The sequence below is a fragment of the Ascaphus truei genome, chromosome 1, assembly GCF_040206685.1.
Source record: "Ascaphus truei isolate aAscTru1 chromosome 1, aAscTru1.hap1, whole genome shotgun sequence".
Classification (NCBI taxonomy): Eukaryota; Metazoa; Chordata; class Amphibia; order Anura; family Ascaphidae; genus Ascaphus; species Ascaphus truei.
In genome coordinates this window covers 166,888,893-166,904,572 of record NC_134483.1, presented here as the reverse complement: position 1 = coordinate 166,904,572, position 15,680 = coordinate 166,888,893, and the positions used below count along the sequence as shown (strand labels likewise).

Genomic DNA, 15,680 nt, shown 5'->3' with positions numbered 1-15,680 from the left:
ATAATGAGCAAGATAGTGGGACGTTGCCCTTTTAAGAGCCAGCTGTGTGCCTGTCTATATGTGTGTCTGGCGGAGGAGCACGCTGGAAACTGGAGGAATGATCTGATTGGATCGGCACCCGCGTTCTTTCCCCGCCCCCGGCCGGGAAGAGTACTCTGATTGGAAGAGGTGTAGAGGTAAACAGAATAGAATGTCCCCTTCTCTTGGAACCTATGGGAGCCGCATCCCATTGTGACGCGTGATGTTCTGTTAAATTGTTACTGAGCAGGAGAATGCCTGAACCCTGCGAGTGGAAGGAGACAGGAGGTGGGGGGAGTGAGGCTGAATTTTTTTTTTTTCTCATATACAGCTTTGTCTGAGATTTCATCACAGGCTCTTTATGACTGAGGATGAATGCGTTGGGAATATTGAGGGAGACAAAGCTGTGCCCTCTCTCTCTAATTCATTTGAATTACATTAGAGATATATAACGCTGCTCCTTTTTGTAGGAGACTTTAATACGGCCACGTGTTGTGTGATTGTGTCTGGATGGAAGCGGTCTTCACATAAGTTTGCAAAACAAGGGAAAGTGTGTGCTGCAGACACAGGAGGGGCAAGACAGCATATTATAGTGGATGCACCGTGGGGAGGTCCCAGACTATTGCCGTCTGTTGTGAAGATGAGGGTCTGGGTGCTGAGGAGCACATACTGATTGACTGCAGGAGACGCAGTGGTCTTGATTTTCTCTCTCTCTCTGGATCGTTGACTTCTTTCCATCACTAGCCTGCGTTGGCAATGACAGCTGTCGCCTACATGGACTTCGTAGCTGCTCAGTGTCTGGTGTCTATTTCTAACCGTGCCACAGAGCAGTGCTCAGAAGAACAGGAGCAAGAGGCGAGGACCTCACCGTTCCTGTCTACACCAATAGCTAGCCCAGCAACCCCTGCAGACTCTGCCTTACACCTGAGAAAGATGCCTGACCAAGGGCTGAGCAAGGAGCATCACGACGGGCCGGGGGAAACCTGGAAGGATTACTGCACATTGCTGACTATAGCAAAGAGCCTGCTGGAGTTAAATAAGTACCGTCCTCTGCCTTCCCCTGTCTACAGTCACAGCGACGAGGACGTGTGCTCGGATAGTGATGTGACCACTGAATCGGGGCTCAGTTTCAGCCCGTCTTTCAGCCCAGGCAGCTGCTGCAGTAGCAGCACTACTCCCAGCCATATGGACTACAGCCCTGAACCCGGCTCCACGCAGCCACTCCCACTCAGCATTAACACAACCAGCTCCCCGCCACTCCCACTCAGCTTGGACACACCCCCTGCCAGGCCCACCAATGAAAAGAGACACAGGTGTCCTTACGCTGGATGTGGCAAAGTGTATGGGAAGTCCTCCCATCTCAAAGCCCATTACAGAGTCCATACAGGTCAGTAGCCACCCTCTCTCTACCCCATACATAGACACAGAGGGGGAGCCGGCCGGAGCGTTGATGGATGCTGGATAATTTATATTATTTCTAGTGAAAGTCGACCAATTGCTGAAATGTTTGACCCACACTTCTTCTTGGTGGGCATTATTTATATTATTTGTTATTTATTTGATTACCCCGTGTATTATTATTGTGAAGCGCTATGTACATTAATGGCGCAATATAAATAAAGACATACAATACCCAGAGAAGTATGGGGATATGCTCACTGATGAGATGTAGATTTGTTGCAGGGTGTGATACCTTTTAATGAACCACCATGAATGAAAGTCCTGAGATAGTTGCATACCAGTCTTTGAGATCTTAAGGAACATGTTACCTCAGTTCTTATGGAGCGTGGATTGTTTAAACGTTGCAGCACTGACATCCAAATTCACCAATTTCCATTATCATCCTAATGGGCATTAACTACCATTGACTCGAATGGGAGTTAATGCCTGTTTGGATGCGATAACCCGTAATGGAGTTTGAAGAATAAACATCCCCCCCCCCCCCCCCCCCAGTATATATTTTTTGTTATGGGTTCAAAAGGAAGGTTTGCAAAACAACAAATAAAAACATTTTTGACCCCCTCTTGCAGCCAAGATCATCTTATCATTGTGGCTGGATGTTAATAGTTACCCCGTTTGTCCATTCCCCATAAGAAAATGTCACCAGCCATTTGCCTTCTGTAATCTGTCCTCCAATTCCATGATATAGTTGCACCCGCAGTACACAAAGTCCAGGTTGTGTTCTGAAACCTCCACAACCCTCAGGAAATGTTTGAGCCATAGCACACTCATTAGTGGATGTCCGTTGTGTGGATCCGTCGTCCCATTTTCTTGTGGTCCTATGTACCGAAGAGTTGGAGGAGGGAGGAGTCGGATATCCTTTCAATAATACATTCTACTTTCAGCAACGTGGTTGTAACGTTGTGTGCCGAGGTTGGCAGTAATGGGTGGGGGGTGGTTCCCGTAGATTCGGGGAAACACCTTATGGCTACGCCTACATTTGTAACATGGCCAGCCGGTGATTGGCTACCACTTCCACATGTTTCGTAGTATGACGGCACGTTACAGCAGTCGGTACCTGGGTCAAGTCGAGTGCCGTTCATACAGCATAGGGACGGATGTAGATGTTGTCATCTTTGAGCTGCGTTGGTCCGATAGTAAGATTCAAGCATCTGAGCAGGCGTCACAATGTGCAGAAAAAATATTATTTTTTTCTGTGACCCTCTATATTACGGACACTGACCAAATTAGTGTTTTTGGTGTTTATTCATTACCAGTTTGTTATTATAGAAGGTAAACAGTTCTGTGACTGAATCTTGTAGATTTAAGGTTTAGGAATTATCTTTGTAATCATGTACTGTACATCTTCATGTTTAAAAGCCAGGGTTATTGTCTGCATCAGCAGGTGTTTTATAGATCGTGTCAGAGATGCTACAATTATATCTGCATTCTCCTTTTTTCAGAGTATTTCTCCCTTGTTTGGGTAAGAGCCAGCAGACACTGTCACCACTATAGTAAAGCATTCTTCATGATCCTCTTCCCCAGTCTCATACCAAGCACCTGACCTCATTTTACCTCTACTAGAGTTACAGCAGTGCTGATATTGTTTTTCTTCTGTTACATTGTTTGCCTACAGATAGCATAGATCATCCGAGGCAGTGGATCTCAAAGAACAAGCAGAACTCGACCACAATGCCAAAAATGATATGATCGCAGGTGGAAGTTATGTACATTTATATCTTGTTCTTAATAAAGGGGAATGGAAGGGCATTGCCCGTATAGAGGAAACACACTCAGACCGTCTTTGTGTCTGAGGATTTCCTCTCGCTGTTATTATAATCACGAGATTCTAGAACTGCCCGTGATTCATATGCCATGTCCTATATGCTGTCTATGGTATGGGATAAAGGGTGTGGTGGGGTGACATTCATTTTTGTAATTAAGTGAAAAACTGTCTGTTATCAGTCGTTGATATTGATTACAATACAGACTACAATGCAGTTAACCCCATTCCCTATCAGAGGAGTTTGCTGGCTCTTCTGACAGCAAAGGTGTTAATACATGCAGCATTTAGTTTCTCTGTTTACATTTTCAGATACTGCATCTAGTATATATACACAGATTAAAAAATGTGAAGGTGTGTTTAAAAATAAAAATAAATGAATAGCTGTTAAAAAAATATGCCCATCATGAAAAATGATGAGCTCATTAAAATCTTGAACAGATTGTTTTTTTTTTAATTGACTTTACTAGTTGCAACCAGGAAAGAGTGAAGATTGGGTGTGCCAGTGGAAAAATACAGTCCTGCTTTACTTGCACCAGTCTTCCTTGAAGAGGTTATAAAACAGCTGTGAGTGCAGACAAAAGAAAGATCTTCTAGACATCCATATGCGTAATTCAGTGAGCAGAATTTACAGCTTAGTAAGCTTAGCCTTGGCCAAAGCAAAATATGTATTTATAGCATGTTTACATTCCTCTCTATCTCCAGAGGAGTCACTGGTGCGACCACACAAACAAAAGCAAACAATACTGTACCTTTGCCGATCCACCTTCACGATTGCTGAAATGACTGCATGTGACGGTAGGGGTTAACTAGGCTCTCAAAGGCTAAGCCTGTTTTGGTTACCCCCTGATCCGTGTATAAGGTTGGAGAGTTAGCTCTTGGACCCAGTACCAGTTTTAACATGCTGTATGAAATAAAAATATTTTTTGTGTGTTTACCTTTCCGGGCATGCCAGTGAGCAGGGATTGCTAGGGGATGAGCTTGAAGGGGGATTTTGTGAAGGAATTGCTGTCAGAATGTGCCTACGTAGTTGGGGTCCAGAGTTGTCGGTTCCCCTAAAATGTACCCGGGAATGATGCTTGATTCCGGATACATGTAGGCAGGCACATTGTCCCGGCAAAATCTTCCCTTGAAAACGCTTGCGCGACTCACTACTAGGATACCCTGCTCCAGCATAACCCAGAAAGGTGAATGGGGCACAGGGATGAATACGTGTTCCTGTAGCTGAGGTGATCCCTAGGTTAAGAGGGGTACCCCAGTTAGTGCCCAGGTAGCCCAGAACCTGTATTGGAAGTCCCAAAAGATAGTGTACGGGAAATAAGGCTGATCGGAATAAAAGTACACCTTTCCTATTCTATTCCCCATACCCAGAGACTTAGATGTGTGTTAAACTGTACGTTATTAATATACTGTAAAGTACTGTGCTGGGGACTTTCGGAACCGATGTCCAGACAGGCTGCCAGGTCTAACCCATAGACGCCAGTACGTCTGCTGGACATCGGAGTTCAAAGTAGCCAGAGGAGGCCAGAGGTGTGAAAGGCAATTGCGTGGCAGGGAAGGGCTCAAGTACCCAGGTCCAGGGAACAATGGCAGTCGTCCGGGCTGCCGTTTGCTCTGCCAGACCTAGTGGAGCCTGACCCAGCAGGTGGCATTGATATTGCCACCTCCGTCCCTGGCTAACTTGCGCATGTCCCTTAACAATTTAATATTTCCTGCTGATCTGGCTTTTCATACCGGCTTGGCTCTGATTGGCTGCTGGGAAAGTTCCTACGCGATGATTGGCTGCTGGGAAAGTTCTCACGCGATGATTGGCTGCTGAGTTTCATGAATGAAGCTCAGAATACTATAAAGAATGTGTGGGCCAATGAGAATTGAGATTCCCAGTAGTAAGAGCGCAGACGGGCTTTTCAAAGTTGGTCTTGCGCGAATAGCAGCGCAAACGGCTTCGATTTCAAGCCAGAAAAGCCTGCCTGCCAGATTCTAAGACCCGATTTTAGTGACCAAGTTCTCAAAATCGAACGTAGCAGACACGGCTGGGATTTGAGGCCGTTTTGAGTTCCATGAGATTTGGGATAACTCGCGGTTAAGAAAGTCTAAGTTCTCAGAAGAGAAGGGAGCGGTGGCGTGTGGCACTTCACGCCGATTCCGGTAGCAGGAGATTCCATGCCGAGTCCTGGTCTGGGCTAAACTCTTATTTAGAGTTTCCTGCACCAGGAAAGTCTAGTGTTTTACCCCAGTCCCAAAGTAAGTGTGTCTTTTCGTCTGTATTTTGTGTTCCATTGTGTGTAAGCGAATTTGTGCGAATAATCTTCAATTTATTTCATTACCTTGTTTTGCTCAGTCAGTGATCCCAGTTAAAAAGGTGTAAATTTCCTAGTCTCTCGTGACACTGCTTTTCTTTCATATCTCTTGTTATTACAAAGAGTATCGGAGTTCCTTTCTCGGCTTACTTGTTCCGAATCATAACCTGCAATATTTTGAGCAGAAGTTGAATGTGAATAAATCTGGAATGGGCTGTAATGGTGACAGTCTGTGTGTACCATCTATTTCAGTGCTTTTTTCTCATGGGCTTGTATATAGGGGTAACTGCTGCACCATGAATATGACAATGTCCTCCCCCTCCTTGCAACTCCCCCCAACTTGCAGCCGATTCACAGCAATAGGCAGTAAAAGGGCGTATTTACTAAGCTATATTAGGTGTTTCATGGAGTTGCACTGCTTAGTAAATACGGCCCTTAAACGCTTTAATATGCCCCTACCATTGGTTTATTTTGGTCCTAAAATGTAAGTCACGTGTCTACCTTGTCCCCAACGCCCCTTTGGTTAATTTTATACTTACGGTAATCTCTATTCTAGTTCAGTATCTAGTTTGTTGAGTAATAGTGACAATACAACAATATAGATGCGCAGTATAAGGAAGATATGACATGACGTGTGACCCACAGAAAGTTAGTATCTATGCATCTTGATTTATAGAAGTGTTCCCTCTGGCAAGTAGAAATGATAAGAGGCCTTTTAGAATACACAGTTGTTTAACACTTCATAAAAAAATCTCAGGCTCAATACCTGGGTTTGCCACTAATTCCCAAGAGAGATTATGATTACTGTTGCACACTCCAGGTTGCTTAGCTAAAGCTTAATTTCTACCACTTACCCCAGTGGTTCCCAATCTGTGCGCCGCGGCACCCTTGTGCGCCGTGGCTTGCCTAGAGGGGCGCCGCGAGTATCCTCCCCACCATCCCTCCATAATGCCGGCCGGGCCGCAGGGGATTGGCTGCAGGTCAGAGGAAGCCGGGGCTTCCGCTTTGTGCAGAGCACACGGTGAGTGTGTCTGCCTTCCCGCTCATGGCTCCTCTGTCTGCTGGTGGCTGCGCGGTGACCCGTCCCCTTCTGCCCCAGGTGATAGGAGAAGGTGGGGGGGAGGGAGGGGTTGTACATTTGCTTGTCCTGGCGGTGGGTGCAGGGGGAGGCAAGGAGCCGCCTGCATGGATCTCCTGCCTTTCCTCCCCCCCCCCCCAGTCACTCACATCCATCGCTGCCTCTGCTCTCCAATCTGTGTGTCTGTATCTGCGTGTGTGTGTGTGTGTGTGTATCTGTGTGTGTGTGTATTTGTGTGTATTTGTGTGTATCTTTGACTGTGTGCAGGGAGCCGACTGCACGGATCTCCTGCCTTTCCTCTTTCCTGTGTCTGAGTGTGTGTGTGTCTGAGAGAGTGAGTGAGAGTGTGTCAGAGAGAGAGTGTGTGTCAGAGAGAGAGTGTGTGAGAGAGAGAGTGTGTCAGAGAGAGAGTGTGTCTGAGAGAGAGAGTGTGTCAGAGAGAGAGTGTGTCTGAGAGAGTGAGAGTCTGAGTTTGAGAGAGTGTGTCTGAGAGAGAGTGAGTGTGTCTGAGAGAGAGAGAGTGTGAGAGTGAGAGACTGCGTCTGAGAAAGTGAGAGAGAGTGTGTCTGAGAGAGTGAGAGACAGTGTCTTAGAGAGTGTGTGTCAGTGAGAGAGAGTGTGTCAGAGAGAGAGAGTGTGTCAGAGAGTCTGTGTGTCTGAGAGAGAGAGTGTGTCTGAGAGTGTGTGTGCCTGAGAGAGACACCAACTGCGCACTGCAACGGTTAGGTATGTATATACAACTTTGTTTTTACTTTGGGCGCCGCGGAAAAATCCTGATCGCCTTGCGGAGCCTTGAAAAAGTCCTGATCGCCTTGGGAAGCCTTGAACCGAAAAAGTTTGGGAACCCCTGACTTACCCAATAAAAGATGGTTGCCCTAGCAAAAAAAAAAAAAAAACACGCTGTCCTATGTTGTATATGGATAATTTATAGCATTGCAAACAGTATAATAGAAAGGAAGAGAGTATCTTTTTGTGGTGGCCCTTTTAACTCTTTTGCACTGTAATAACTTAATTCTGTAGTCTCATTCCAAAGTTGAGCCCTACCTGCTGATACGCTTTAGGCTCTCTTTACTGGGCTCCCCCACATTGGCGTTTCACCTGTCTTTGTAGCATTTCATATTCTGCTCAAATGCACTGGAAAAATCTATTTAGTGTTTAAAAAAAAAAAAACGGAAAATTGACCTAGGAATCTGTAACAATTTATCATTTTTTTTTCTAAATGACACATTTAGTGCCATTAGAATTATTCAGGGCAACATTTCCTATTCTGGACCCAGGCTTATATGTAGCATGTGAGTAAGTCCATGTAGCTTAACTCGTCCCCTTTTAAAGCACACAAAGTCCTTCTATTTTCTTCAACTTTATTTAGGGAGTTAACAGAAGTATAAAAGTTCTTGTATGTGGATTGTAATAGCAGATTTCTCTTGTCAGGAGAATAACCTATGATAGGAAGGTGTCCTGCTATGTGGAAGTGCTTCTCTGAGGGGAAGGTAAAAAGGATTTCCTTTCTAAGGGAACAGTGGAAGATGTCTACTCACTTTGGCTGCTTGTTGGAAAGGAGAGAGCACACTTTCCTGTCAGTCAGGAACACACTAAGGGGCATAGCAATCTGCAGATAAAGCAGGGTGTGTGGACTAAACCAATCTCAAACAGTGAGTATTGGTAGGTTGCCAGGGCAACTGACTAAAGGCTGTGTAAAAGGGGATTACTTGTAACAACTATTTTGCAATATACACAGCTCTGGCTGCTTCAGAGCCAGGAAAACATGTAACATTAGCTGGGGAGGGCTGGCAGCCTGAGAGCAGGAAAAATGCATAGAAATAAACAATCCTTTTCCAGGACATTTCCTAATTTAGCAAATTACAAATGGCCTTACTTTTTAATAGAAAAAAATATAAATTAGGACTAAATCTAGTACAACTTGATCAATCATCCATTCTACACTTAATACATTTTCAGCTATAGGAGTGTCAATGAATCAGTTAATACTTTTATTTAGAATGATCATTTAACTCAAGTAATTTTTATAATTCGAACCCCATTGTTCTAGGCTTGTAGTACTATTCATTTTTTAATGTACATATTTCATAAACGTTGGTAGCCACTCTTTCACAGTTGGGCTTTTGGGCCTACAGTAAATCACATCTTTATTTATGAAATGATAGGGGAAAGTGCATTGAAAATGTGACATGGCCGAGTAACAATTTTACAAGTGTATGCACTCCATTTCCATTAGTTTTTAAGACCAGCATTATATATTACTAACAAAATTATACGTTGTTTCTCGATTTAAAAAATAAATAAAAATGTTTTAACTTGATTCTATTGGAAATGACAAGATTAATGAAAGCAATCTGCATAAGCACCATCATGTTGTTTAACATAAAGTAAGTAATCAGCAGAAAATGACAGATGACACTTTACCTGTCAAATTTGTGTTCCATTCCATGAAATCCCAAAATCAAAGATTGAATAGGAACATGGAGCAGGAAGTAAACTTCAGCCCAGCAGCATGACTGGAGTGTGCATTGGGATTCACCTTCTCTTGGAGTTTGAGAGAGAAACTGGATTTTTAAATGACTTTACAGTCCAGGTTATGGACTGAATTGGGGTACCATAACATGTACAGTAAGACCTTCTCTGTCATTGCCTGTGATTTGCTCAGTTTACATTGCAACAGGTAATAAGAAAAAGTATAGATTTAGTGCCAACAGTACAACCTCTGTCTTTAAGGGACTGGATTGACTGGATTGATAGAAAGTGCTTTCATTTAACGTCACAGAGCCCTCTGTACTTGTAAAATGACTTCAATCTCTCTCTGAAGGCGGTACCTCCACAGCCAAGTCTATGGGAGCTGTGATAGGAGGCACCCTAGGGATTTCCACCTGTTGTGATTTTCGTTTTGTTTCCTTTTTGCTTTATCTTCGGTATGATGTGATCAGGTAACTTCAAACCCAACTTCTTATTTCACCATTCAATTTGTATTACCACAACCACAGTACTGTATAGGTTTATGACTTTCCTAAGCACTGGAAAAGGTTAAAGACAAAAAAAATATTAACATTTGACAACCAGAAAGCATCTTGCCTAATGTAAATGCGCAAAGACCTGTCAGGTGAAGGACAAGGAGACCTTAAAATTGGGCCACAATGGGAGAGATAGAAAACACGAAAAGTAGAGAATGTGACATTGGAAAGCTTTCATATCCTTCTAGTTGGTTCTGTTTTCTTTTCTCTTTTTTAGGTAATTCTTTTTTACCCCCATAGGTGAACGTCCTTTCCCGTGCACGTGGCCAGACTGCCTTAAAAAGTTCTCTCGGTCCGATGAGCTGACCCGCCACTACCGGACACACACGGGCGAGAAGCAATTCCGCTGTCCCCTCTGCGAGAAGCGGTTCATGAGGAGCGACCACTTGACCAAGCACGCACGCCGCCACACCGACTTCCACCCTAGCATGATCAAAAGGTCCAAGAGGTCTAACCCAAGCTTTTTCTGAGTACAAGGTCTCTGAGTAACCAAGCTGTTAACACAGAAAATTTTCAGCAGCTGTACATATCACCTACTTGCATCTTTTCAGAGGAAATGTAGCAGTTTACATTCATGCTTCTGCAGCAGTGTATTTAAAGGAAACTGCTGCCCAGTTTTTTTTTTAATGTGGCACATAACTCTAGATGTTTTTTTTTTTTTTAGTAGTGCGATTTTGTACCATCACAGTTTTGACTGTACGATCTTCTGTGCTTGCTTTGGCATGAATAGGTGTTAATGGAATAGAAACCACAATGGATTAGCTTTACATTTGTAAATGACATACACTTATGAAAACACTTGCTCTTGCAGCATATATATAAGGGAATACTTTTGTTTAAATGAAACCATACAGTATGAGATTTGGAATGTACACATCTAAAGAAGCGAGCAGTTTTAGAGTACTTGAACGAAGGGCACCTGGTTTCTTTTGGATGTGTGTTGTGTCATGATCTGTGTTTTGTCGATGGGATATTAGTCTCCCTCTGATATGGACCTTGAGTGTCACCATTTGATTGTGACTGTACTCATTAAGTGCATTTTAAGAGACTCGCACCACTCTGCTTTTCAGAGGATAGGGAATGGAAGGAGAGGACTTGAAGCAAATGAAGGACTGGAGATAATTGAAAAAGAACATTGTCTGTCCCTGTCTCTCTCACCTCTGTAGCCAATGTCAACAAAAGTGGACTGGATGATGAAAAGTTGTTAAGGGGGATGCAATGCTCAATAGTCAACAGAAATGATTCTAATTAAAAATGCACATGTCCCTATTACAAGGAACCTTTTCATACCCTACTGAAAAATTGGGCAGGTTGTCCTGCTATCGGCTTTGACTGCATCTACTTGCAGAGTCAAATGCAATTAAGAGACAAAAAAAAATGATTTTATAGTCCTTTATCCTGAAAGCTTTAAGTAATATTTGAGGATCCTATTATACCCTTATTTTGCAGTGCACGTTGTAGACATAGCATTGAAAAGCAGTTTTTGCAAAACCAGAATGTTTGACTTCGCTTTTGACAGATGCATCAACATTTTCAGTGCTTCAGAAACCAAGCATTGGTACTCAGAGCAGGGAAAACTTGCAAGGAACCTATTATATAAAAGAAAATACCAGATATCTCTGACTAAAACTTGCAGTTGGTATGTTGCTGCAGCCACTACAGCTATCACACTTTCTAGGAGAGAAAATCAGTCAAACTGGGCAAAGACACACCAAGCACAGATTTACAGAAAGTGTGTCATTGTTTTAAATGCCTCACCCTTGTGTCGTTTAGGTTACTAATATGATGATTAAATTCACGTTTACATAACTTCATTTGGTAGCGAATAGCACCAAGTGGAATACAGACTTTTTTTTGCACCTTATGTTTCCAATGGAGATTTCACACACAGCCTATGCATGTAAACTTGTTCCATACTAGGGGGGAGGGGGGTGGGGGGCGGGGGTTATTTACAGTGCACCAGTACTGTTGCAGGCCTGTCTAGCTGTGAAGGGGGTTAAATATGCAGCATATGGCCACACAGGCAGTTTACAAAATAAATGTGTTTATATATAATAAATTGGATTCATTCCAGATCAGATTGACGATCAGACCCAAGCACCCGTAATCGCCCTGCACTCTGTTTAGGCTCAGAAAATGAAAGGGCAGATATCTAATGGCCTCTTCTAATGTGGGCATGAGCTGGTGAAGTTTCTCTCGCCTCCTGGTAACAAGGCAGACCATGGTAATAAGCATGTTTGGTACTTTACTCTTATGTCCTCATTGATTCACATAGCCTTCAGGAACAATTACATTGGTTTGTGCAGGAGTATAAAATATTAGCAGTTACCATAAAATCTTAAAAGATTATTAAAAAATCACCACCCTTGGAACTATTTTATAAGTGCACAAGTCCCAAGGGTTTCTTCCTTCTATTATGTTCTGCTTGAGGGCTACGACCTTCAGTAGTGTCCTTCAGAAAAATAAATTCAATTTGATTTTCTTTTGATGGTGCACAAGATATAGTACAAACAGATACATTTAAAAAAAAAAAAATAACAAATACAAGCCTACGGTTGAATGTTACCGTAAAACAGTTCAATTTTAGAATTGCAGTTTATTGTTCGTATTAGATAATTGTAAAAACGGTGAAAAAAATATGTATTGTGTGTCCTGAAGAGTGCACATATTTGAATGTAAATATTTCATGAGATATTAGTAAGAATATAAAAGCTAGGCAGAGTGTGAAATCAACTTTTTATTCAATCTTCGGTACCAGTTCAAGGAGATGAGAAATTACTGTAGCGATAGTGTATTTGAGGTACAGCATAGGGAGCACCTTCAGTTTATATACATCCCATAAGACTGCAAATAGCATGTGTCTTATGATCTCACTGTGCAATCATACATTTTTATCTTCAGTTCATAAAATGACTATTGCAAACACATACTACAATACAGTTATACTATGAAAAAAGGAATGTCAGGAAAAACATTATACACATTCTACCTCTGTTTCAGTTTCTTGAAACACTTAATTCTTCATTCTGAATTTCAGAGTAATTCTTCCATTCAAGATATCCACGCTTCATTCATTAACCAGTGACATAAAACACTTCCTTCTGCCGTTTACTTTAACCTTTTCACTGCCAGAGGCAACGCAGTGTTAAAGGAACAATCTTTCAAGAGGTTAAGCACGGACAAGTGCAAACATTTCTGGTTTTGTACATCGAGCAGAAGAAAACACTTTAGACAAACACAAGCACAATATTTTTGATGTGACTTGATAATATACATTTAAACGCTGGATTTTTTTTTTTTAATCCATTGCCCACTTGATAGGAATCTTAATTCTGTAATGTGACAGATCGGACGGTTCCATAGGTAAAATGATGTCTGTTTAAAGTATTTGAAATAAGATCTTGAGCATTGTATTTGCGGCATCCCGACTTGCTTGAGGGTGTGCATAGGTACAGGTTTGAATTGGATTTATGATGTTTATGAAATATTTCAAAAGTATATTAAGATAGAATTTAACATGCTTCAGTTTATAAATCAATCAAAAACATCATCATGTCATTCAGATTGTAAGATAAATGGAATTTAGTTAAGGTGATAAGGAAAACTTTTCATTTTCTTACTGAATTACAAAGCACGTTTCTTTACCACTTCAAAAACCAATGTTTTTGTTTTATTTTTTTACTTTTTATAACATTTTGCTGTGGCTTTAAATTATGTACACTACAAAGGGCAAGGTATGCTCTATAATGTCAAATTCAGGAACGCTATTTTTCCAAGCTTTTACCTTTTTAGTTTATTACATAATTTAGCATATTTTAAAGATCAACATTATGCTTAATAAAAAAAACTGATATACAAAAACATTCCATGGACAGCAAAACCAATCTTAGCCCAAGAAAGGCAGAAGGAATACAACCATACATGCAAAAAAAAAATATATATATATAGCTGAATATAAGCGTATCCAATTTCTTTAACGGTCAATTAAATTATTCCTGTGTCTTATCTACAAAGTCCTGTCAATATCACTGTAGGAAAAGAAAGTCTTTGGACAGTTAATTTCCAAAATGATGTCCTCCTCAAAGGAGATGTCAGTGAACCGGATTTCATGCCTTTATTTTCTCAACAATACCCAGAGGATTTTCTTTTTCACTTCTATACATTTTATGCGTTTTAAACATCCAGGCTCAGAATAAGGGCATGGTGCCCAGGACTGGCAGTGACTATGGAAGAAATCAGCCAGTTACCTGAAAAGTTATATGGGCCTACTTACTAAGGCAGTGTTTCTGTATCCTCTCCTTGGGACATTCTAGCCAGGCCATTATTACAGGATATGCAATCAATCACACATTGACACACAAGGGAAGGGTTTGGTAAATCTGTGGTTATTCCTAAAATCTGGTCTGTGGGATTTCATGGGGAGAGGGTTGAGAAACACTGGACTACACTCCGATATGTTTAACTCACATCCTCTACAATGGGAATTTATGATGTATTGTAGTAATTCAGAGCTCAAAGAGCTGGCTGAATAGACCACAAGAAAGCTGCAGATGGAAACTTTGCTGTTAACAATTTGACATAAAACTTGCAGCACAATGTGAATCAAAGGGGGTTATGTATTCAAGTCTCTTTGCTGCAAAGTGGAATTAAAATCTTTTGCATCTAGGTTTCGATACATAATCCCCAAAGTATAACCAGCTTCTCTGCTGCTAAAGGGAATATTCATCATCACATCACCATATTGTTCAAGGGCGCCATAGTTTCTGTCACTGCTGGGCAATAAAACTGATCCACCATCCCTGGCTCCCAGTTTCCTGCCGACACCCCCGATATAAACACCATTACAGCAGGCAGGTGACTGATCTGCAACTGTATTGAAGGTATCGCATATCTTGTGAATATTTAAGTTAAATATTCTACTTTCCTTCCCTCTCCCCAACTTGAACGTGGATATATTAGAAAAAGCAATGATTGATAGAAGCATAACCACTTCACTGTCAGGAGGTACCTGCAACACACTGCCCAGCGATTTATTGCAAAATGACAGCTTTATTCAGACCTTATTGAATTTAGCCCTTTGAGTGCTAGAGGGGTCTGCAACACCGCGCAATGCAATATGTTGCTGGCCCTATGACACTTACATGGATAAAAGTAGTTTGTTCAGAGCTTACTGCATGAATCTAAAACATGTTCACACATCTCTAAGCAACAGAAGATCACTGATATGTTGAGAGTGAAAAGGACTGTAAGTCGGGTTCATTACATTGCAAGCCCCTCTACTACTTAATTGGATAAGGGGACATGTTGGAAGTTTCTCTATTACTGATTCATTCATCTTACAGGTAGTCTTCCAGAATGGTTGCACTGCAAGCATTTGTTCTGAAACAGTGGTAAGATGTTACCAAGTTTAAATGCAGATCAATAACTTGCAATTTTGTAGCATAGTCATTTCTGCAATTGTTTAATTTTTACTATTTTGTTTTTTTTTTGTATAGTTTCATAAGTTATTTGTGCTGTCTTTTGGTTTTGGAGAGCAAATTGAATTGCTTCAACAAAGGGTCTACCCATTTTGTAAGAGTGTAAATAAACGGTTCCAATAATAAAAAAAAAATGATTAAAATCACATGGCTTTGTACTGTAAATTAAAGTGGCATGGTTATTTCAGCAGTTCATATTCATACAATTCGGGGGTTGGTGTCGTATAGAGAATCATGGGGGTTCAGCTCCCGCGATGACAACAAGCTCTGTGATTTTGGACAGATCACTGTACTTCAATTAAAAAGGAAATATATGTTGATTGGCAATTCATGTTCTCTACACTGCAGGTGTTTGTTTTTTCCAGGTGCTTCCACTTAGTGGTCTCTGTACAATACAACTTCCCAACAGCTAAAATACTGTATGCAGGACAACTCTTCTCTTTGACTACTTAAAGCATCCTGAACGGCATCACAGAGTTTGCCTTCTTACCCCTCCTATTTGTTCTCACAATCGAGCCACTGGACAATCTTAAAAGGAATCATCCAGACATCTTGGGT

The 15,680-nt window shown here is 41.6% G+C and overlaps 1 protein-coding gene across 7 annotated transcripts; it reads left to right on the top strand.

Moving 5' to 3' along the window:
• Window positions 1–222: 222 nt before the first annotated feature.
• KLF9 (KLF transcription factor 9) lies at window positions 223–15,268 on the top strand. 7 transcript variants are annotated; one of them, XR_012801160.1, is made up of 4 exons: window positions 223–1,405; window positions 3,095–3,174; window positions 3,712–3,808; window positions 9,863–9,989. XR_012801160.1 is itself a non-coding variant. In XM_075597904.1 (3 exons), exons 1-2 carry the CDS (start codon window positions 775–777, stop codon window positions 3,166–3,168), a joined length of 705 nt encoding a protein of 234 aa, XP_075454019.1. In that variant the 5' UTR covers window positions 223–774; the 3' UTR covers window positions 3,169–3,174; window positions 9,863–9,989. The 7 variants fall into 7 exon arrangements, 3 of the variants coding, with proteins under 3 accessions (XP_075454019.1, XP_075454030.1, XP_075453991.1); XR_012801156.1 differs by having other exon boundaries at window positions 3,095–3,808; XR_012801157.1 differs by having other exon boundaries at window positions 3,095–3,808; window positions 9,886–9,975.
• The last annotated feature ends 412 nt before the right edge of the window (window positions 15,269–15,680 follow it).

Excerpts from the sequence above, each read along its gene's own strand:
- KLF9 (XM_075597876.1), top strand. The coding sequence starts at position 775 with ATGACAGCTGTCGCCTACATGGACTTCGTAGCTGCTCAGTGTCTGGTG. Across the intron at positions 1,406-9,885 it reads CCATTACAGAGTCCATACAG|GTGAACGTCCTTTCCCGTGC; the intron begins GTCAGTAGCCAC and ends TTACCCCCATAG.